Source organism: Cataglyphis hispanica, chromosome 6 (assembly GCF_021464435.1).
Source record: "Cataglyphis hispanica isolate Lineage 1 chromosome 6, ULB_Chis1_1.0, whole genome shotgun sequence".
NCBI classification, from domain to species: Eukaryota; Metazoa; Arthropoda; class Insecta; order Hymenoptera; family Formicidae; genus Cataglyphis; species Cataglyphis hispanica.
The window spans coordinates 2659293-2683982 of record NC_065959.1 but is presented as its reverse complement, the minus strand read 5'-3'; the positions used below and the strand labels follow the sequence as shown (position 1 = coordinate 2683982).

General features: G+C 37.5%; 1 protein-coding gene across 1 annotated transcript in view; it reads right to left on the bottom strand.

Annotated features, from left to right (window-relative positions):
• Positions 1-2334: 2334 nt before the first annotated feature.
• The window catches only part of LOC126850181 (cytoplasmic polyadenylation element-binding protein 2), a 137310-nt gene continuing 114954 nt past the window's right edge, over positions 2335-24690 (bottom strand). The window contains exons 4-8 of the mRNA XM_050592889.1: positions 23195-23455; positions 23002-23114; positions 22496-22888; positions 22156-22266; positions 2335-21743 (exon numbers count right to left, since the gene is read on the bottom strand). Coding sequence (XP_050448846.1) covers positions 21627-21743; positions 22156-22266; positions 22496-22888; positions 23002-23114; positions 23195-23455 — 995 coding nt within the window. The 3' untranslated portion in view covers positions 2335-21626. The remainder of the gene's footprint in view (positions 21744-22155; positions 22267-22495; positions 22889-23001; positions 23115-23194; positions 23456-24690) is intronic.

Genomic DNA, 24690 nt, shown 5'->3' with positions numbered 1-24690 from the left:
GGAATAAAAATTATCTACCCACGTGTGTCTCACATGTCAATAAAAGTGCGTTCGGAAATTCTATTTGTGATATAAGGTAACGTTTAATTAACCAATCAAGAGCAAAGATTTCTTACCAACAATTCTACGTTGATAAACCAATGAGACAGCTCGATATATCCGTAAACTACTACTGCAAAGCTTGACCAATCAGGACAAGGAATACTGGCGCTGATTTCAAGACGTTTCCTGTTTCTTTCTCTTTTCGCGCGGGAACGGCGCTTCGTATAGACACAGAAATTGCAGGCTTCGATAATATCCGCACAGGTAAGCCGACAAAGAGATAATCAAATCAAATAGATATAATAATACGCAATAGAATTGTTTTTTTGATTAAATTGTGAGAATATTTAATAGTTTTATGGCATATTAGACGGGAATTATAGGAATAAAAAATCAAGCGTTTTTTTTCAGATCAGATAGTTGATTACTATAATATGGATATACTTTTATTCTATCCGTCTTCCGAATATTTGTACATTTAGAGACGAGTTTATTCTTATACATATATTTATAATCGAACTTAAATTATGGTTAGTGTTATTCTTATCAAAAGTTTGCTCAGAAATTAATCGCAGATATCATATTAATTAATCAATGGCGCAGCGCGATGTTGCGTTCAAGATGCGATCACGAAAAATCATCGAAAAGGATCATAATGTATATATAACAGTGTATTGATTAGTAAATATTAATTGCGCGCAATTATTTAATTTGATTAAGTGATTAAACGTATCACGATTCTAAAATGATTTTTTTTTCTTATTAATTGTATTGTTCTTTTTTTAATAATTTAATTTTATTTTTAATATTACTTACCTTTTTTAATTCTTTATATATGTATGCTGTATATTAAACATACACATGTAAAACTATTGGAACACAACAATGTATTATCTATACTATCTTAATATAATACTTCTAGAGTGATTCAATATAATATTCCTACTAAAAATAAGAAAAAAAAACGCGCAAATTGCAATATAAATAAAATATCAACTTATTTTTAATAAACTCATTTATTAAAGTACTAAAAGGGATCGAAACAAATAAAATCGAAAAGTTGCACATAAATATCAAGTAGTAAGAGTAGAATATTAACAGTACAAACTCGCGCGCGATTTTGTGTCTTTTGATTCGCAGAGGCTTTGCATTCGAAGAATTATGTTTTTACGGGAACGTTCATCGAGGAATCGAGGATAAGAAGTACGTTCGAGCGGCTCGGAGCAACAATAAACTGAATGTGATATAATTATGAGCAAGTAGAGATTCTACAATTCGCCCGATTTATTTTAAATCGTAGCAGAAGCAAATTCTTACTAAAATGACGAGACTTCTCACGCCAGCCTTGCTCCGAGCCCTTCGTTAATTTAATACTTCTCAATGGAATATAAAAGCGGATCGAACGAAAGCAACAGGAGACACTCCGTATATCCATGAAAGAATTGATCTATTTTATAGCATTTCATTTCGAGAAAAAAAGAAAAGGTGACTCTTATAATTATAACAAACACGTCATCAAATACGAAGTAGATCTTTTTTTTTTTTTCCACACATCTTTTTTCCGACTTTTCGCAGCGTCTGCTTATCGAGAGCCGCGGAATTGAATACGCTTCGCCTCTACCGTTTCTCTTTTATTGTTTTATCGTTATCATTTTGAACATCACGTAACTGTTCTTTTTTTTTAATAATATTTCCCCAATATTACTTTTGCATCCTCTCATTCTCTCTCTTTCCTTTCGGTCGGTATCGCTCTCTTTCTATTCCCCTTTCTCTCCTTTTTTTTCTACGATATATATATACCTTTAACAAAGGTTTGTTGCGAAGAAATCTCATCGCGCGCGCACACGCGCGTTTTTCGTTTGATACAAAACATAAAAATCATTATCGTCATCGTCGTCGCATCATAGATCCAGAGAAAAAGTAACGCTATGTCTTTAGGATCTTAACAAATTCTCCTCCCCCGGTAAAATACAGTACGGACAGACAGACAGGCAAACCGACAGACAGACAAGGAGACAGATTAAGACAAGATTACACAGACAAACGGTGGACTACATTGTCGACAATCGCGGCAATTCTTTCCCTCCTTTTTTTTTTCTTCTTTCTCTCTCCTTTTCTTCTTTTCTACTTTCACAAAACATTTCGTGCATGCTATTTTCTCTTCCCTTCGCATACTTTTTTGCTATTTTGCATTTCTTCGTCATTCTATCTCTCTCTTTTTTTTCACACGACGATCGCGCGCATACGTTCGCACACGACTCGCATAAACATTCGCACACTCACACACCGAAATTTCTTTTTTTTTTTTAAATCATTTTTCTCTACGTTTCTTTTCGTCGTCGATGTAGCTCCTTTTCTCCGCTTTGAACACTTTTTTGGGGAAGTGGGTACCAGACTCTGCCATTTTCTCTCTTTCCGCTAACGATTATTATACAAAATAATTAGAAAAATGTACAAAAATTCATAAAAATAGTAATAGTTACATAGTACAAGTTATTTTTGAGTAATTATAATAGTGTATGTGTATGTGTGTGTGTTTTATGTGTGAGTATATGTATACATGTGACCGAGAAACGAGCTTGAAAGTACGAGCCTACTGATAAATTGTTCCAACAAGATGGGTCGGAACGCGTCGCCGCGAATGACTTCCCAAAGGAGCCTTTTTCTCTGTAGAAAACCGTCCCAACAGGATGTCGCGCGCATCAATAATTAATAAATATTAATATCGTTGCCTACATACATATACACGAACACCGAATATCCCATTATCGCCAATTATTTGCTTAATGACAGACGCACACACATATTCTCTTTCTTATCTAAAAAATTTATTTTCTAAAATTGAGAATAGATATTCTAATAATATTGATAATTATTATCTAATCAATCACTGTTATATATACATACAGAATATGTTTATATAAAAAATTCATTAACGAATCAAGCTAAAAAATTTACATTGACAAGATTATTGCCCGATACTTCTTTTATTAATAAAGATAATGGTAATAAATTTTTTCAAATTTTAAACAAATTTTCCTATTAAAAATTATTACAATATCAAAATTATTGCAATATCACAATATTTTGAAATTAGAATTTTTCCTCCAAATTCTTTCACTTCTGAACGCATCTGTCATTAATAAAATATCGTGTCACAATGGTCTATCTTCTGCATGTAGTTGACAACAGTGTTCTCTCTTCTGTTCATCTATTATTCGCATTTTCTTTCTGTCTTTCTCGTTCACTCTTATGTTTCTCTCCCTCACACTCTATTTTTCGTAAATCTATACACTTCTTTATATGTACATACATTTATGCATATGCATATATATATCAGCGTAAAGATGATTTTCTGCCCTGCTGCAACCGCATCGTGTTATATCGTGGTCGCTTTAGCTATGAAAGAGCTAGAAAATTTATTAAATATTACTATTAAATCTAATAACGTGGGATCGGCAATCCTAAAAATTAATAAAAATACAATGATATCTCTCCCAACAAACCATTGGAAAGGTCGCACAAAAATAGACTTCCGATCTCTTTCGCGAAGAGTATATAATTCGATAAAATCTTCAAAAAAGCGTTTGATAAAAAGTTTACGTATAAGATACGATTCGCACGGTGCGATTACAGCAGGCCGAACTTATCTTACGCGAAACCACACGTATCACGGCCTCTCTCGCTTTTATATGCCCACTATATCTTAACGTTATTAATGCCACGATATATATCCTCCGCACGATTCGAACGATCAGCTGGAGCGAGCGGCAAACGTTCCCGTTCGCAGGAAAAGGAGATTCCACTTTCCTTTCGTATTTAATTTGAAATACGTTCCGCGCTTTATTTATCTGGAACACGAAAAATTGCTAGATATATTTACGCGAGCCAGAAAAATCGTATTTTTTAATGCTAAATGCGCGGGAACTCGGACCGAGAATACGTTCGCCAACTATCATCGAGCTTGATCGTTGACATTAACACGATATTTCGTATTTAAAAACGAGCGTTTGTTAAATACGCTCGTTAAAAATCGCGATCGATCCGCGGTAACGCGAAAAAATTTCAACTGTCGAATATCGTCGGAGCGCCTCCATAAACGCAAATTATTTTTTCGCTAGAATTCGATTTGAATTTTATAGAATTTTCAGTGTCGTATTTCGCATACGATGAGCGCTAAAGCTTGCGCTAATCTTAGTAGAATAATTCATCCTACATTTTCTTTTTCATCATCATTCACGCGCGATTCGACATTAGCGTTTACCGTATACTAAACACGCTATTGCGAAAGATCTCGATCGCGAGAATCGTTGTTTATGTAAACAACAATACGCTGTTTGACATCGTCGCGCGGGGAATCGCACACACAATTTTTAATAATTTTCAACATTCACACGCTGAATTAAACGTGAGACGCATCACGAAACACGTACACAGCATCACACGTTATTTCCACACACACCCGATTACAGATCATTTCCATTATGTTCGTTTTCAAATATCTTTCCCTCTCTCTTTCTTTCGTTTCACATACACACGCGAATACGCATACGATCACACACATAAATGTTCCTCTCGCGCTCTCGGCTAATATATTTATAACAATATTCTGCGACCAAAAAATAAACTCTATTATGTGTTTACACGCTAATTAAGCTACGATTATCAAACGATTACGACTATGTTTTACATTTACGAAGGTTCTGTCGATCCTGAAAGAGATATATTGCGTGGGTTGCTTGGTTTGTTGGCCTGATGCAGTGGCTTTCGTAGAATACTTTGCACGTTTTCCCTCTCTTTCTCTCTCGTTTCTTTTTTTCAATTTTCTATTAATATTTCCTATGGTTCGTCGGCTTTCTCCGGACTCGAACAATCGTTTTCGAAGGAAAGAAAGAAAAACGAAGAATCGCTGTCGAAGCGAATATACATCGTCTCTTTAGCGCTCGCGATTCGATCACGTGTATTTACGCGTCGGTGAGCCTGTATATATTATGAGCGGATTTTAAATTTTTTTTCCGACTAATTGTGAACTATTGTGGTTTTCGTGAGAGGCTAATTATAGTACGAAAAAGTCGAAAATTCTGTTTTCCACCACAGTGTAGATTTAAGTCTTGAAGTAAATCTTTACGAAAAAAAGTGGATATTAGTCGTAAAATTTTTTTTTCTGATTTTTAAAGTTATTTTAATATTTTATCACCATTGGTTATCTTTTTAATTTTAATTTAAAATTATTTTCTTATATTCTTTTTAATCTTGGATCTTTCGACTCTTTAAAACTATAATAGTTCGCTCTCAATCTAGATCTGGAGTCCTCAAAGTTGACAAAAGTCGCTAAGTGGCTAACTCGAAAGATCAATCTAGATCCATCTTTGATCATTAGGGATCGCGAGAATATGTTCTTTTCGAATCTAAACACGTGCGAGTGGAAAAGTATGTGGAAAAAATCGAAAAAGGGGGCGCTTATGCTCTATTGCTGCTTAAGAATATCCCTTCGATTATTAGATATTGTGTTCTCGCTTCCAACAACGAGTACAAACGATGCTAAAAAGTTAATTGGGTAAATTGAGCAGGTTAGTTGAGACAGGAGTGATCAAAAGATGCGACCGACAAAGAGTGAAGATTTGCAAAATTAATAGAAAACGGGTCTGAGAATCGGGATGCAAATGGATCGTCTTCGCGATTTTTTTTTTTTCGGTAATACAAGTTGCACGATTCCTCGATCGAAGAGTATGCGAATAGATGGCCGTCTCTCCATGAGTAAATAATACTGCGCTATAGTTAACAATGACGGGAGCTCGAAAATTACATAGTCGCACGATAATATACGATGCATCTCTATTTCCATTTCACGAGATTCTCGTGTCTTGTGTAACATATAGTTTGTACAAATAAAAAATATTTTACATTATAAAATATTCTTATAAAATATAATCGACAATTTATACACAGTGTATTTCTGTTTATATATTATATAAATTAATAAAGTATTTTTGTTATAATTAAAAAAATAGAGATATTATTTTATAAAATATAATTGTTAATTTATAATATATTCCGTTTATATATATTAAATTACTTAAATTATTAAAGTTTTATTAAAAGTAAAAAGATAGCGATAATGATTTATAGATCGCATATTAATACAAACATCAAGAGTAAATAACAATATAGCGACAAATAGATGACAAAAAAAGAAGGTTTTTTTCTACTACTTACTACTATAAGATATATAGATATATTGTGTTGTGAGATATTTGTGTCGTATTTCATTTATTAAATTAATAAAGTACTTGTTAATCAGAAAAATAGATAATAATTTAAAACGCCTGTTAATATAACTATCAAAAATAATAATTTCAATAACACAAAAAGGTTAAGTCATAGATTTAAATAAAATTTAAAAAATAATTTCTCTCTCTCTCTCTCTTTCGATATATATATATACACACACATGCACACGCAACCATATAATCCATCGAGCCTACTATATTCATATAATATGTTCAGTGACACGGTGGGTGTTATTATAGTTCCATTATACGTGACAATGTAAAATGTTCAAATATGGAGCTTCTGAAAGGATATATCAGCGATGCTATCGTCTCGTACGCGAGAAATATATTAATATAGAACGCTTTTAGTTGCTACATTTAATCGCATGAATAACGCGATCGTTGATCTTCGCATTTTAAAGTCACTTCCATCACTTCCGTTCACGAAATAAATTCGTGATCACGAATATGAACACAAAAACAGAGAGAATTACGAAAATTATCGCTTTTTAAAAAATGAGATCCGGAAGATTTACGTTTCGCCACGATAAAAAAAAAACTACTAATTAAACATCATATAATCCCCCTCCTCCTCATATTTTTAAACTAAACATACATATTTCTGTGATATATTTTTTCGCTATTTATGTATGTGCACGATTAATTTAAAACTCTTCGCATTCACTCTCCTGCTTCCGCTGCATGCATTCCTTTCTTTAATTCCTCACCCACGCTGCGTGAAATTATTTATTCTGCCAAACAGGCGTTCGCTTTCGAAATCCGCGATTATATCGAACATCAACATGTGCTACTAACACCTTAAATCGATTGACATATTTTAGAAAAAGGTAAAAAATCATCGTCCTAGATTATCGCGTTTCTCTTTCCCCTCATCCTTACGATGACGGCTCATTCATTTTGCATTCGTTCTTACATACATGTACACCAATATCATTTCATCAAGATATCGTCCGATTCCTCTCATAAGACTCTCTTCGTTTCCCCCCGCATTGTCTCGAAAAACGCAGTGTCGAGAAATCGCGCAAGTGTTTTCTCGCACAAAACGCACGATCGGTTATATAAAAAAATATCTAATGCACGAAAAAGGCTGCTTCGTTTGTTCCCCTCGACACTCTCCCGATCCCACCCCCTTCGCCCTATTTCTTCGTCATCGTTAGAAATATTGGTGAGCTGAAAATGTCAACGATTGAAAGCAATATAATTTCTATGGAAATCAAATTTCGCGAGATGATGGAATCGAGTAATAATACATAAAAGTATCGTTGATCGATCTTTAAAATTCGATTTCGAAGAATTCTGAAGACAACACGCCTCGAAATTTCTCGTAAATGAAAGAAATTCGCTATTTCAAACAAAGATAGGAATTTGCGACGAGAAATTACGATAATTTCAACCGCTGAAAAAAAACAGCCCAATTTTCTGCGCGCCTTCGAAAATGTGCTCACCGGATATGTGTGTGTATGTGTCTTCTCTTTGTTTCACGTACACCCTAGATTTTTTATTATCGAGAATATGTTGCTTTCGTAGAGCAGAGTTCTATGGACAACACAAATTTTTAGAGAAATGCCGTAAAAGATGTTCTAACTTTTCGGACATTTTTCTTAGACATATGTGTCACCTCAAACGTAATCGAATTACGATCCGCGATATTTCACGGTAGTCCGATCGACAGTTAACGATTAATGGATGAATTATAGCCTCGATAACGAAATCTTATCCTCCCGTCTGTCCGAAGGTTTCATCCACAAGAGTGTGTATGTTGTGTGTGTGTATGTGTGTGATCATTATTATTCTTATTTATATAATTATATATAATCGTTAATTATCATTATTATTATTCGTCGCGATTGTAGCATCGAAGGAACGCCTACGTTCATGAGCTAAGATCATCAATCGACCCGACGAGAATCTCTTGATCGTCTCGGTGGTCGTAAAAAATTCGCTACTAATTTAACTCGTGTCTCATAATGGACGCGCGCATCGAGTGTCGCGTGTTTGATACAAAAGTCTCATTTTTTTCTAAGCATATATAGAATACATATTACAATATAAAGAGATTATTTAGAAAAAAGAACTGGTACAAAAAGGACTGGTAGGAGCAAATTGGCTAGCAACGAGATCGCGCGCCGCGTTTCTTTTTTTCTCTTATTTTTATTACATATATATATATATATATATATATATATATATATATATATATATATATCTCCCTGCTGTTTTTTTTATTTTCTCTACTATAAGATCGCGGGCGCGCTCGCGATTTTTTTTTTTATCATTTTAATATCTCTATATATCAATATTGATACGCTACTCGCTAATTGCTAAGGATAATCAATAAATCGGCATCGTGCATACTTTTTCTCTTCGAGACTCCCTCTCTCTCTCTTTATCTTTCTTTCAAATCTCTCTTCTTTCATCTTCTTGCATTCATCACTTTATCTCTCTCTCTCTCTCTCTCTCTTTTTCTCCCTTCTATGCCCCGTAATCTATAATACGTGTAATCACAAAATTTCAAATATCTTCTGAAAATGTACACGTTAAAAAAACGAAGAGCCGACTACGTTAGTTATCGTCATATCACTCAAATAAGAAGTAACACGTGAGTGTCGTGTGTTTCGTGTGATTGTGTCGCGAATGTATCGGGAATGTGTCTATGATAGTGTAACACGCGCGAATATTTTTTTCGCCGTTGTGTATCGTGCATGCATTCCGTGTACATGTAATAATATATCGATCGATTGTATAAAGATCTCTTTGTCTCGCGCGAAATCGTCGCGATTAGCCTGATCGCACGCAACGACTTACGCTTTCTAAAAGATATTTCGTCATTCGCTATATCCACGGGATCATCGTCTCTTCGATGTAATCCCGCGATAATTTTGCTATCTCCATCGAATTTCGTCGACATTGGAGCTTTCAGACTCCTCCTCTGAGAGTCGAGTTATATCTTAAATGCTTTGAGAAAATATCGCGTCTATTCTTTCTAAAGATTTAAAATATCTCGTGAAAAACGTAACTAATCGTAATAGTTTATCCTTTTTTTTTTGAACATTTAACTTTTAATTTTGAAACTTTATAATATGTTTTAAATGCTTTGGGAAAATACCATTTATATCTATTTTTCTTAAAAATTTGAAATATATCTCGTTAAAACATTTAATTAATCGTAAGAGTTTTTTCGAATATTGAAATTTTCGTAGCCTTCTTTTTTTCTTAAGAATATTTCTTTTTATACCTTTCACTCTCTCTTTCTTTCTTAAGAAACACGTCAAAATCTGGAAACGAGATTGATCACGCAAAACACGAGTAAATATATCGTTTGTTGTGCAAACGGAGAGAATGTGATATCCACTATATAAAATTTTACGACAAAAAAATAGAAAGTAATTTCAAACTGGATTCTTCGAGGAAAACGTATGAATAATTAAGTTTCACTCGATGGATTTTTTATAATGCCTAATTTATACAAAGTCCTATAGAAGATCAAATAGAAAATTATATAATATATACTCTATAGTTTTTCTCAATAAAAGTTAATAGAAAAGATAAACGCGCGCAAGTCTATAAATTTTTATTGCAAGAGACAAGCAACTTGCCACCTGATTCGATTTCTCGGCTTTAACTCGTATTTTTTAATGAATTATTATCAATTTACTCTTCCAAGATATAGATGTTTTTTTTTTTTAAAAGAAGAAGAATCGCGTTCGCGTGGGACAGATTATAGCCAGGTTATTCAGAGGTGGGCAAAACATATATATGTATATATACAGATACACACTCACATGCATACGACGTCGTGTCACATGCGGAAGATTAATAGACATTTTATTAGCGAGCCTGACGGCTCACGCACTGAGAGAAACACATACACACGTACATACAAACATCCTGAAAATTAGCCCATATGCGGTGCGGTAATAATTCCGATGCGTGGTGGTAACTATATAACTCATTACGTAAAAGTTGCATCTCCGATTTTTTTTTTCCCGTATAATTGCATATATATAATTTATATATTACAAGATCATAGAAATATTCGTATTCACAATTACACGCTTTAGGACAATATCTATATATATAATATATATATTTATATATAATATCTTAAATATATTAAAGATTAGTAACAATAAGCCGATTCTACAAATACTTGACGAAATACACGGTGGCGAAACGCTCGTTCTCCCTTTCGACGCGGCACAATTTTATATATAAATATATATATATATAAAAAAAAAAAAGAAAAACCGCCCGCGTCGTCGCGGGAGTTCCTTTCATTTTCTTTTTTTCTAGTTGATGCAGGTACAGGATTCGCTATAATCGAGGTTTCGTAGAAATTCGAGATAGTATTAAAAAACACGCTACTTTCGCACCTAAGGGACACTATATATATATCTGCTTTTTTTTCACTTTTTCCTCGTATAGAAGTAATTCGACTAATCGGGCTCGCGTCGGCCAAATTTGCGGGCGCGTATCGACGAGCCCGAGGATAATCAACTCAATTCTCACCTTCTCTCCGTTTCTCTGTGTTCTACGGATAAGAGAGGATCACTATCATCTAAAAAGGGACAGCGAATCGCTAATACACGAGGGGGAGAGGAAGGGACGCGAAGAGAGGAGTCAATCGCTTTGACCCGGTGCAATCCCCGGCCCCCGGGAATCTCGAGATTGAGATTTTCTCCCTCCCCAATTCTTTTTCTTCTCCGAGAGCACACCGCGCTCTTCGTTTTGCCCGCCTCTGGGACACTGGGCCGCTCCGATTTCGCTATCCTTTCGCGCGCATCCGTTTTCCGGAATTGTCGCCTTGGAGGAAGAAAAAAAAAAAAAAAAGAAAAAAAAAATGAAAAATAGGGACGAACGTCGTCGTATCCTCCGTCGCTTTATCGCGCGCGGTGCACTTCGTTCTCCCCTCATTACCATTTTACACAAAATTCATTGCACTACGCCCAGCTGCTCGCTAATTAGCGTTACTCCTGTCGCGTTACCTTCACGCTTCAAGAAATTATTTAAGCTTACCGCTCTGCTTCTCTTTCTCTCTCTCTCTTGTATATTACGCACGTCTACTACATATTTTAATAATTCGAATTATACTAACAAGCGCGCGATCGGCTGAGCCGCGAGCACAAAGGCGGCCTCGCCTCGCTCTCTCAACGTGTACTATAATCGATTAATGTAGGAAATAGATAAAAGGATAAGAAGAAAAAGTTTCGTTCGCTAAGATACCGAATAACGCGAGGATCCAAAAGACGCGTGATAAATCAGATTACAAAAGCGCGACTTTTAGATTTTACATCGTCTTTCGAAATCATTCTTCAAGAATTTAATACACACACAAGAAGACTAATTTATAAAATCCCCACCTTAGACATATACATATATATCTCATTTCTCTTCTGAACTCTTCGAGAACTCTGCATCGTCTTAGCGCGATCCCATCGATGCATCGAGACAGGATGACATAATCTCCCTTCATCTCGGATAGGTTCGCATCGCGTAAGCATTTATCGTCGAACAAATTTCCAAGATTTCGCGCTTAAGACTCCGTCCGGGCAACAAAAACTGACTGGCGTACGCAACGGGATCGAGAGGAGAATTTCGATGAGGTTTCCGATGCCGACGAAGCTCTCTCGTCTCACGATTTTTTGCTCGGTCTTCGAATTTATCCATCTTGAGTCTGCGCGCGTGTGTGTAACTGGGAGTGTATGTGTATGTATTCTCGGTGCATACGTATTTCAACGTATTCTACTTCTTTGGTACGTAAGAGAAATATGTCTATAATAATGACTATCGTAATAGTGGCGATAATGATAATAATAATAATAATAATAATAATTGTAATAGTAATAATAATACGAATAATCTTAATCGTAGTGATAAATCGCAGTATATAAATCGCAATATCGATAGTTGCGGAATAATAATATTTCGAACTAACAGTGAGAATCGACCGTCGTCGTCGTTGCCGCGATTGATGCCGACTCCTCTCGTCAACGACGTTCGTCAATTCGTGTAATGCAGGAAAAGGCGAAGGCACTCCGCGGCGTCTACTCGACTCGTCGGAGGCGGTTAAAAAAAAAGGCACCTACGCGCTCTCGAAACCGAAATCTCGTTAAACCGGTCCGACGCGGTTTCGCGCGTACGCGGAAGAGCGGAGAGACGGGCGATGTTTTAATAAAAATTTACAAAATTCATTTTACATCGGCGAGACGCGACGGGGCCCATGTGTGTGGGTCCGTCGCCTCCCACGTCGGCGCCGGTCGACAGCGAGATGTTGATCTCGATTCTGTGTATGTGTGTGTGTGTCATCTCTTACGTGTACATAAACGCGAAGGGTTCGCTTCATCGGCAATAGCGACTACTAATTCATCTCTTCGAGAACTCGAGGAAATTAATTTAAATTTAATTCTTGATCAAGATCTTTTGTCAGATTTTTCAAAGAGTGAAATTATCCACTGTTATCACGTTGAACCAAGACACTCACACATACACACAATACATATGTACACGTGATCAAGTGAAGAAAGTGATCATTCGTAATGTGTAGCTGTTAGCACGATTTTGTAAGAAATTTTATCACACAATGGAAAAAATGTTCTTTTTTTCTGACTCGATCATATATGTATATGTATGTGTGCATATGCATATAAAAAGAAAACACAAAGAGCAAAAAGATTATGGTCGCTTAATTACAAAACGCTATATAAGATTTATCTAATAGCATCTCGTAAAATATAAGAATAATAACTTTATTTAAAAAAATAAAAATTAATTAAATCGTACTCGGAAAACGGTACATCAGAGGGTGAGCAGAAGGTGTACGCGGTTTACATTTTTTTCTCTCTCTCTCTCTCTCTCTTTCTCTTTCTCTCGCATAATGATTCGAGCAGTATAGGATCCTACCTATGCGTCACGCACGTTTCTCGCTTTTCTTTTCCACGAGATTTTAATCTCTTTCCATAATTAATCGTTACTTGAGATCTCTCTCGTGCAAAGTAAAGCTCGCAAAAAGACGCGTCTCGCGAAAGGTCCTACGCAAGGGATCGTGAAAATCGGATTTATTTTTTCTCTTTTGATAAAATTCCGACTCAATATTTTTTATTCCTCTCTCTTTATATTCGTGATTTCCTTCGAAATTAAACGCCACGAGTCCTTGCGTCAGGACTTATCGTTTCGATAGAAAACTTATGCATATAATTACGCATACGCTTTTTCACCGATGTACGTCTCGTCGTCGATTCTGTGATTACAGATATAAATCACCTTTCTTTCTTTCTCGACACATTTCTCACTAGATCATTTCCATCTCTCCCTTTCTTTCTCTCTCTCTCTCTCTCTCGCGACGCTACCTCCTCGCTCGCACACATACACACAAACAACATACACGGACCCGCGCATGCAAATACACAGAAACGTTCCACACATACACATGCACTCGCGCAAACTTCTCTGAACTAAGATATTTAGACAAGAATATAACAGCGGTATAAAAAACTTTTCAACACTGAAAAATACAAATCTATCGTAAATGACTACCATTGTTACTCGTTCCCTCCCACGTTTTTTTTTTCCTTTTATCAATGTATGTTTTTTTTTTTTCACGCTCTTTAATTGTACGCGCGTTACTTGAACGACAGTAGGTCCGCTTGAGCTCGAGTGAACCGAAATCGGCCTAATCGCAATCCCACATATGCGATTACGCGCGCGTGTCTGATTAATTAGATATTAGATACTTGTCTTTTTTCCATGTGCTCTCTCTCTCTTTTGCGCGCGCGCGCTCTTTCTCTCGCTTTTTACTGTCGTGTCGCGCGATATTCATTTTTCTAATTTCAATTACATCCCGTTTCTTTTTTTTCAAAGTCTGTCACAATATATTAGATATATTTCAATCATTATTATCAATTATATATATTAGTGTACTTTTATATATATAATATATATTTAATCTATATATAATTGTCATTATATTATTATATATTATGCTTTATCACACATATTACAAAGGAGGTGAAGAATCACACCTAACATATTATTATTATTTTGTTGTTATTTTTTTGTTACTGGCATAACTCAAACGTTAACTCCGTACTGCGGGTATAGTTTTGCGGTTACTTTGTTTCTCTATTCATTGCGCAGGGGCATTTGATTGTGTGTGTATATGTGTATCGTTTGTGTATATGAGTTGGATGTTGTATGGTCGTGTGCACATATGCGCGTACAATGTTACGTCATCAGTGTCGCGGATTTATATTGCTTTTTCTCTGTACTCGCCTTTTTCCTCGCCGCACACGAAAACTCTTGAATTCGGATTTTTGAGTCTCTACGGTAATCAGAATTTCAGTAAATCTGCCAAGTGCTTGCTTCTGCGGTGAGAAAATGCATTTGAAGGTATTAATCACAAATAATTCCTCGATTCAATTCAAATAAAAAATATATAAAGTGTGAAATTTTATTTCGTATAAAATAAATCTTTCATAAACTTGTGCTGTTTATAAATCGCTGTCCAACGTTATCTCACGTCACTCACACGCTAGAATGTTCCGGTCGACGTATTCTAGCAATGTTACAGTGAATCACATCATTCGCGTTTTCTTAAAGCGTACGTCAAGAGAAAAAAAATCTGAAATTGCTTGATAATCAAGTAATAAAAACAAGGCAGCTCAAACTCTAACTATATAACAGCGCGTCTTATAAATATCATAAAATACAGTAATTCATTAATTTACAAACTCAAATATTAAATAGAACAAATTCTAATTAGCAAAACGTTTGTTTAAGAAAAGATATCAAGACTCATATCACATCTATAAACAATTATGCAAAAATTTCCCCAAAATCGGTCCCGGTCTCGCGATAACATTTCCGTCCAATTTCATCGATCGTTATCTTTCAATAAATTGATATCGTTCGTGTTCAGCGGTTGCACATGCATGTTTCGGCACATTTTTTTTTTGTCAGAGATATTGGAATGAGAGTGAGATTTCTTTGGAAATAACAATCAATTCACTTAAACGTATCCGTCTTTCTAATTTTTCGGTAAAATATTTCGCGCGTATCAAAAAAATGCGGGCATCTTGTGATTTTCCGTTCTTTTGTTTTCTTTTTCGGTATATAAAAGAAATATTGCCGCGAATGAAAAATATTCTCTGAATAAAATTGGACGTTTTTGCTGCAGAGACACGAGTTGTAAAGGGTTTAACGCAAGAATCTCTTGAAGTTTCTATTTTACAAAAATTCTCAAGAGATGCTTTAAAATTATTTTTTACAATTTCTGTCTCAATTCTGTTCAAAAACTAGCTTCATATATTTATGCTATATCTTGAAATAATTTTTATTTCTATAAATACGAAGGAAATTTATTCCCGCGTACTTTGGTTTTACGCTTTTGTTGCACCAAACCCTTGACTTTTTGAAAAGTTTATCCGACAATGGCTTAGAATAAAGACCCGCGGGAATCGACGTAGTATAAATTACAAATTAACGCGAAAAAAAATTTAATCTTTTTTGATGATTATAAATATAATAGTGAGCGTATTTCCCATCTCCAAATTTAAAATACATTGACGATTAGATTGAATTGAGAATCTATTATGTTGTAAGAAAGGAAAAATTTTTTTGTAAAAATTCGGAATACATGATCATCGTAATTATAATTTTTCGCGTTGGTTGAGCGAGATCATCTTAGTCGATTCCCGAGAATCTCAAGGCGAGTGTCGACACGTCATACGCCTTTAATACGGAATACATCTAATGTTTCTCTCCCCCTTCGTTGCGTCTTAAATATCGCTAGCACAAAAATAAGTGTTTCGCACAAAGAGGTATACGATGCCGGAATAAAGGATAGGAGAATATCAATCGAAGGGAGGAATGGGATCAAAAGGGGATCGGAACCTGCAAAACGATCCGAGTACACATACAGTGAGGTTGAACATTTAGCTAGACATCCATAAAGACATGACCGTAGCTCACAGTGTAAAGAACGCGCATGTATGTGTATGTATGTGTGTGTACGCGCGTGCAAAGAATGTGTTTGTGATTTAAAAAAGATCGCACATTTGTGAAAATCTCTACGATTTCTTTGTGCACTTGTGTATGACACAAAAAAGATCACACACTTGCGTTTATTTTTCGTGTATATGTGTATGTGTGTGGAGTAATTTAAAGAATAAAAAATCGTGTACTCGAGGCTAGGTCTTTGCAATTTGTAATTGAATATGTCTATTACATGTGGATTTTTAAGTCAAGATTAAGTGTATTTCATTTACGTGTGCGCGTTCGCACTATCGGAACAAGATCCAAAGCGACGTTCCGTCTTGTCCTCCTTTCTCTCGCTCACTCGTTTCTTTTTTTCGCGCGTTTTATCCATTTTTTGAACATTATAGAAAAATTTGTCTAGAAAAATCGGTCTCGGTCCTCGTCCAAGTACTCGTTCACTCAAGTATTGGAACATGACGCTACTCTCTATATATAATATATATTTATATGTATATAATATGTATATATCAATATATATATAATTTTTTAGTTATCAATTGATTTAGGTGAATTGGTACCTAGGTAAGTTTCGCTACACAATTATATTGATCGATTAGTGGAGTGTGTGGTTCGTATGTATGTGTCTTTTGTATGTATACGTGTATGCTTTCTATATGTTTTTGTGTATATGTGTGTGTGTGTGTGTGTAGATGTGTGTGTGGCCGCGCACGAGCGTCCTCGATCTCGCGTGTTCGCGAAAAGTGCGTGGGTTAAGAAAATTTTTCGCCTAATATATATGCGCTAGTTCGCGTGCACACGCGCACGTATAACACCGGCGTGCCTTCTTATATACATATATATATATATATATATATATATATATATATATAAATTTGTCCGCGATAAATACACGCGATATGCCCCATCGCGGCTCGCGTTTCAATTTCTTTAATCTCCGCACGTGCCGCATGAGATTATGCCGCTATCTCTCCCTTTCGCTCGCTCCCTTTCTCTCCTACTCATTCTTTCTATCTTTCTCTCTCCTCTTTCTTACTTCCTCTGGTCTATTCTTCTTCTCTCTCTCTCTCTCTTTCGCACGATTTACGAGAATGGTGACTCGTATGTAAAATTGCACTAACTAACTGTTCGCATTCGCCTATTTCACTTTGTGTTCTTCGCTCCCTTCCCCAGATCGCGTTCTCTTCTCAAGTCTCCCTCGTGTGATCTCCGTTCTCCGTTTCGCATTGATTTCAACTTTTGTCGAGTGCGTAAGAAAAAGATCAATTGTGTCTATTTAGAATATTGCGATAGTAACGGATAGAAAAATTCAATGTATTTGCTCTATATCAACTAATTTATATGTGTACAATTATATACCCTTAATGGTTGCCCTTTTAGCCAATCTCTTTCCCTTCCTCGGAAACCTTTACTGCGAGCGACACATTCAATGAGTCGTGGTCGAGGTCTTTCCTCTTCCCCTGCTCTATCCTTCGCGGCTTTATTTGTTACTCATTTTATCCATTGTTTCTCTCACATTGTTTTGGGTTAACAGATCGACATCACTCTCGTCTTTGCCAATGTTTAATCGCTTATACTTGCCTCCCTTCTCTCTATTCCTCGCATTCCTCATTATCTTATTGGTTTTTCTTTTTTCCACTACACGTGACTCCTGTCCACGTTGAATGCACGTCTTCGCGGGTCGAATAACTTTTTTTTTTTTTTTTTTTTTTTTTAGACGAAGGGACGGAGGGTCGTCGTTGAACGCGGCCGCTTCTTACTAGCCTTCGCACCTTATATATGATAACGCGGTTCCCCCCGCACGCACGCGGTGCCTTAATAAACGCCGCCTAATCTCTAACACGGCGAGACAAGATATATACAAAAAAGAGTACCAAAAAAATAAATATATATGTGTATATATAGATGTGGAAATTACACTTTTTTTTTGTCCCTTCCTCGTTAGAGTCGCACGCGACGATGATTCACGATCCGTTGGTCGTATAATCGCCTGTATATGTGTATGTATGTGTGTGTGTGTGTGTGTATATCATGCCGTGTGTGATGCGTGTTTACATTGTGGATTGCACGAAGTCCGATACGTGTGCAGAAAAAGAGTATCGCAAGAGAGACTCGTCATGCGAGGTTAAACTACGTCTTCCGACTGCTGGCTGCTACAGAATGTGGCTTTATTTTTGTCATCTACGAAGCGGAACACACAACGTTTGCATACTAATCTCGAGCACAACGCTTCCCAGCCCTCGACCTTTGACCGTCTCGAGAAAGAGATACTGTCGACCGAATGACCCGGCTATTGTCGAAAGTATTGTGTAAGACTCTTTTGCATAACAAAAGTGTCACTCGAAGGTGACCAACATCCGGTATCTAAACACTAAACGTGCTCACTTCCTTTCTATTGATTAGTTATCAAAAGTATTCTACATTATGTACCAAAGATATCGTGACCGGGATATTCTCGATTCTAATGGCATCGAATCGGTTCGGGAAGCTATGTTTCGCGAGTAAAACGAGTCGAAAAACCCCATCGATTAGATCTGTGCCCGGGTCACTGTCGAATTCGGCAAGAGGACGAGCGTAAGGAAGCGTCACGCTTAAAATTATAGAGATCCTCCGATTTGCCCAAGAGACTCCTATTACCATCGAGAACATAATCTGCGATAAACACGGCGTCTCGATTGAGGTGAGAGCTTTCCTCGTTCGCTTTCATCTCTCTCTCTCTCTCTCTCTCTCTCTCTCTCTCTCTCTCTATTTGAACTACGGCAATTGCATTTGATTATATACACCCAGCGAAGAAATTCGTTTATTTTCAAAGGGATTAAGAAACGTGCACACTCGCGGTCGCGATTAATAAACGCCAGTTAATTGATTAATCTTGGTTAAAAGAGGGAGGTTCGGTATGTATGTACAGGGAGCGACAACATACGACTCTATATAATATACGAATCTATTAATAGTGTTCCACGTGAAACGCGACCCTTCAAGACGCGCCGCGACACTTTCCAATCATCTATCGGACGTATGAAGAGAGTAATTAGGTACGATCATTCTAGATATATCGCTGATTTAATTTCCCGTCTATGCGAATCACGGTTTTTATATCGCTACTTTGGTTTCAAAAAACGATATCCCCTCCCCCCCTTCCATCCTAGAAAAGATCCGCGCGATACGCTGCTCGTTTCCCGAGGAAGAGGAACGTACGGGCTCATAGACGTGGATATTCGATACGTTCCACTTATTATCGAACATTGTCGGAGAATCGCGCACGCGGTTTCGTGGATATTCGCGTTCGCTAATCGTCTCTCGTGAAAATCGCGCAGAGAGTGATCGTTTATTGCACATAAAGTAGTAAAGTCAGAGTGTAAAATTTGTCCTATACACTCTCGCGCATTTTGTTCCTCTTTCTCCGCGAGCGAATAGCGGGCCGATTTTTTTTCTGTCTGTCTCCGACTCTCTTTACGAGACGGACGCGCGCGCGAGGTTCGCTTCATTTCCCGCAAAGGTTGCTCGCACCGATTTTGGGAAAATATTGGCAGAGAATCCGATACGGCTAGACTAGGCTAGACAGGCCCGAACAACACCCGAAGCACGCACGCACGCACGCGCGCATCAAAAATTGAACTACATCATTTTCAACGGTTTCCGTTTACAACCCTTCTTCTATCGTCTAAGTGACACATTTTTTTTTCTTCCCTCTAAACCCTCGGTTTCCCCGTCATTTATGTTTCTTCTTTGCGCTTGTTTTCCTCTATTCTACCTCTCTCTCACTTGAATAAGTTAATTAGTAAAAAATCATTTTCTTAAGTGCCTCCCTACGAGCGCGCGGTTACGTTATCCGCACGAAAAACGCATTACACAACGCACCTATGTAACATATTTTTAATAAGTTCTTAATAACTAGAGGAGACTGTGTGTGTGAGATACAGAGAATTACCTAATACACAGCGGTTTGAAGCGTGGTTTTTTTCATTATCGATTAACATCCAATGCGAACGATTCGCCTCTCTCGATGTCGTCTCTATCCTCTCTCTATCACTCTCTTCCGCGTTTGCTACCGCCGCTTGTTACCTATGTATATCCATTTCCGATCTCGTGCTTGTCTCTCTCTTTCTCTTGCACTCTCACTGCCTCACTCTCATTTTTTCACACTCTCTTTCTCTCTCACTCATTCATTCTGTCAACTCATTTTCGCGTCAGATAAGATATTCGCAATTCTTACGAACATTCATCGCGCGAGGATCACTAGTTTCGTTCAAAACATTCGCTGAGAAAGCACGGATCTCGTTCACCGAAAAATTATTTGCCTTCGTCTACTCAGATTGGAAATCAAAAATTTCGCTAATCTGGGTAAATGATAGGCAGGAACTCTTCCGTTTTCTCTCGGTATGCCATAGTCAAGCCCGAAAGAGACGTTTCGCGACGGATTGAGAATCGACGCGCGAGGCGAATTCGAATCGCAATCACGCTGCTGGCACGATTTCGATAAATACTCGAGGAGGATCGAGCAACGATCGGTGCCGATGGCGCGGGGTGCGAGGACGACGGCGGCCGCCCCCTCACTCGTTATAGCTCGCTCCTCGAGAGACTCGCGGTAACTAAGATACTCGATCTCTCGGACAGAACCGGTGCATTTTACAGCGCAGACAGATAAGATTATACGTGTACGAGTAATTGATATACTGAGAATCCGTGTCCGTTCCCTTCTGAATCCTGTCTCGACGTATATCTCTCTTCTTCTTCTTCCGGCTCGACGATATTGACTTGGCGTGGTTCCGATCGTTCTCTCTCACTCTCTTTATTCCGACTGTCTTCCGCTGAATGCCCGACAAAGTTTGACCCGACGATGACATCGGTGCGGTCGTTCACGTCAGAAAATCATTATGGATGTGAGATCAAAGGTCGGAGCGACGCCGATAGTCTGCATCGACTGGCGGGCAGCAGCGGCTGGTTTCTTCCTCCAGTATAACCGGTATAACTTGAAGTAGTAGCACAGTGGAGTAATAGTAGTAGTAGTAGTAATTTGTAGTAGAATAGTAGTTGTGGTAGTAGTAGTTATAGTAGTAGTAGTAGTAATAGTGGTAGTAGAGTAGTGGTAATACGTGACGATCGAGTGGTAATAGCGTAATAGTAATAGCGGTTTTGAGGTTGTGTTCTTGTTGTAGGTAAATAAGTAAGTAATATGAAGGGGGAAGAGCGGGGTGGTGAGGGTTGGTTGGGGCACGTGAGGGGAGGGTGGGGAATATTGGTAGAGATGGTAGTTAATTAGCTAGGGCTGCGAGATTATTAGGGACAACGCAGCTGGGGTTAACACCAGCGAAAAGGCACGGCTCGAGGCCGATCCGCGCCTTCCTTCACCAGCGGCTTGTGAAATTCCCGACCAGGGCGGGAGTGAATAGTTGCCCAGCAATGCTCGCAATAGTACTAAAAATAGAAAATATTATAAATTAATATTAATAGTTTGTTTTCTTCCTTGATGTATAAATATAATAAAAAATATAATAAATGTAATAAATATAATAAAAAAATAATTTTTTATTAATTAAATAAAACTTTATTAATTTAATAAAATATTTATAGCTAAAATAAATACTTTTATTATTTAAGTTGTTATGCAAAAAAATCATAATTTTAACTTTGAAGGGCATGATTAAAATAAATAAAATGTGAAATTTGAAAAATCATAAAACTTGGTTTTAACGAAGTTGCTCTTTCAGAAATCTTAAAACTTTAGCCTTGGATAGTCGAAAATTTATGTCATACTTCGCGGCGATTTTTTTACTATTTAATAATAACGATGAGTGACACGTTAGAAAAATGATGACTAAAAGTATACCTGTAGGCAGGTGACATTGGCGCAGAAGAACGGTGCAAATTTGCCTCCGCAGCGCTGGCCTTGACATTCGTCACACATTTGATCGTCCAGAACGTATGGTTTGACTTCGACCTGTTTGAAAAAAAAAAAGAAATTTAATTAGTGAAAGAGCGGGAATGATAAACTCGTTTAGAATAAAAAGAAGGCAAGCTTTTGTGATTCATAAAAAATAATTGTTTGCCTTATAAATAATTTAACCAAGAAATCATAGATTTGTTTCTTCCATTCATATTCTAAATTATCCATTCCTTATAAAAAAAGATACAAGTAACTGTCTGAAGTAATTTGTATACGTCCGTACCCTTTTGTCAATGTCGCCGTGTTGCAGCTGTACGAATCTGGCCGAGATGGCAGCTATGTAGCTTTGCTGATTACTGAAGGCAACCCGGCCGGCTCCTTTGGGATATTTGAGCTCGGGATCGGTATCGATGCCGGCGTAACAGACACCGCCGTAAAGCCGATCCATAATCATGGCGAGCTCCACGGCCTTGAGTGGTCGCGGTACCCCACCAACGAAGACCGTCTTTCGCGGGTCGAGCGGCATGGAGGCGTCCAGCACAAAATCGGCATCGCTCAATCGCCATGGTCGGATTTGCACGGGCTTATCCTTGATCGTGGGCGAGCTCACGCACAAGTAAAGCTTATCCTCGTCTTGGATGCAGGCGTCTATCAACTGCTGCACCGAGCCCTCGTCCTGAAATATCGAATAACATCGCATGAAATTCGAGTAAGTCATCTGTAACCAGTTTAAGCGTCTCTGTAACAATAAAAAAGAAGAATGAATTGAAAACATCATATATAATATACCTGGAAAAGCAGGAACGCGTAGCCCTTCGGTGGGAAGTAGGATTTGCTCTCTGCCTTGTGTGGCCAGTCCACGACCAGCGGACCAAAGCGACGGAAACTGGCTGTGATTTCATCTGTCATAAAAAAATACGCATGTATGTATAATTTCATCTGCACGATAATGATTCCACCGTATATAATATAATCGAAGTACCTTCGTCTATGTCGGGCGGCAGTCCGCCGACGAAGACTTTCCTGGAGAAACGTTCGCCGGTTTCGCTGCCCTGGCTGTGCGGACTGCTCCGACTCGGCGATGAGAGCGGCGCCGCTTGGGATGCCGTTATTCCGCCGCCTACGCCAACACCGACGCCGACACCGACCCCGACGCCGACGCCATCCAGCTGACTCGGCGCATTCGGATCTTCCAACAAGGTGCCACTTTGCTCCTCCAAACTTGGGAAGAACGGGGATTTGCCTGCAAAGTAACGTTTCCACACGTGAGCTATTTTGAATTTTCGCGAAACAGTATTTAACGATGTGCGTAAATCACATTGATACGGTTTACTGAGATGCGTTAACGAACAATTAAGAGGGGGAAAAAAGTTTAGAATAACGTTCAAGAGAAAATAATTGGTAGATAATAAATACGAGGTTTTATGACAATATATGTACTTTTCTCGCCTCGATGCGACGGGTGAATTTGAATAGCGTGTGCAATCGTAAAACGAAAGATCATTAAAAATCGTCTGCGGAAATCAAGGTCCGGATCTGACATTCATTCCCCTGCCTGGGTGCTTCATTATGCAATTGCGCGGAATCACATAATCAGCCGGGAGAATCATGTATTATGTACGCGCGCGACGAGAGCGATGGTAACCGTTTTCTACATATCTTTTCATTTTTTTTTTTTGTGAAACCGGAAGTTTTGACGTTGCACAGTTGAAATACAGCCTCGTAAAAGTATAACGCTGCTTACGTAATATTCTCGCTGCTAGGCTTCGTCGAGAGATAAAAGATTTCTTTAAAATATCGCACGTATAAATTACTAAATGTTTCGAAAACTTATATTATTATATTATAAATATTTCTAGTATCTGAGAGATCAATGAATGATCAATTGAGCAGGGACTTCTTAAGACTGAGAGATTCAAAGAGCTAATTAAAAATAAAAAAATATAAATTATAACATTCTAAATAATTATAAAATTACATTGATTAAAAAGATTAAAGCATTACGTGTATGCACGCATTTTAAAATTATTTTTAATCAAAATTCAAACCGGCATATCAGAAAAATTTTTTGAAATATTAGCTATTTTAGATGAGATGAATATTCGAAGAAATATTTCCTTAATTATATAATAATTCCCTTATTTTAAACTCAACGTAATACGTAATTGCATATGCGTGTATATGTGCAATATTCTTAAAAATTATAAGTTAAATATAATTATTAAATTATATTGTATATATTATATATTTAAAAAAAAAAGAGAGAGAGAGAGAAAAGGGAAGGGCTTTGAAAGTTAAGCGCCGCAGGCTCGAAAGAAAGATTCGACCCGACATCGTAAATATGGATAATTTGACGGCAATTGCGTGCGCGGGTCGGTCCATTTCGGAGCAAGATGATCTCGCGTGTACCGTAGATGCACGTGAACGCCGCGTACACGGAAGATCACGCGCAGCAGCCGGTCATTAATTATTCGCGCG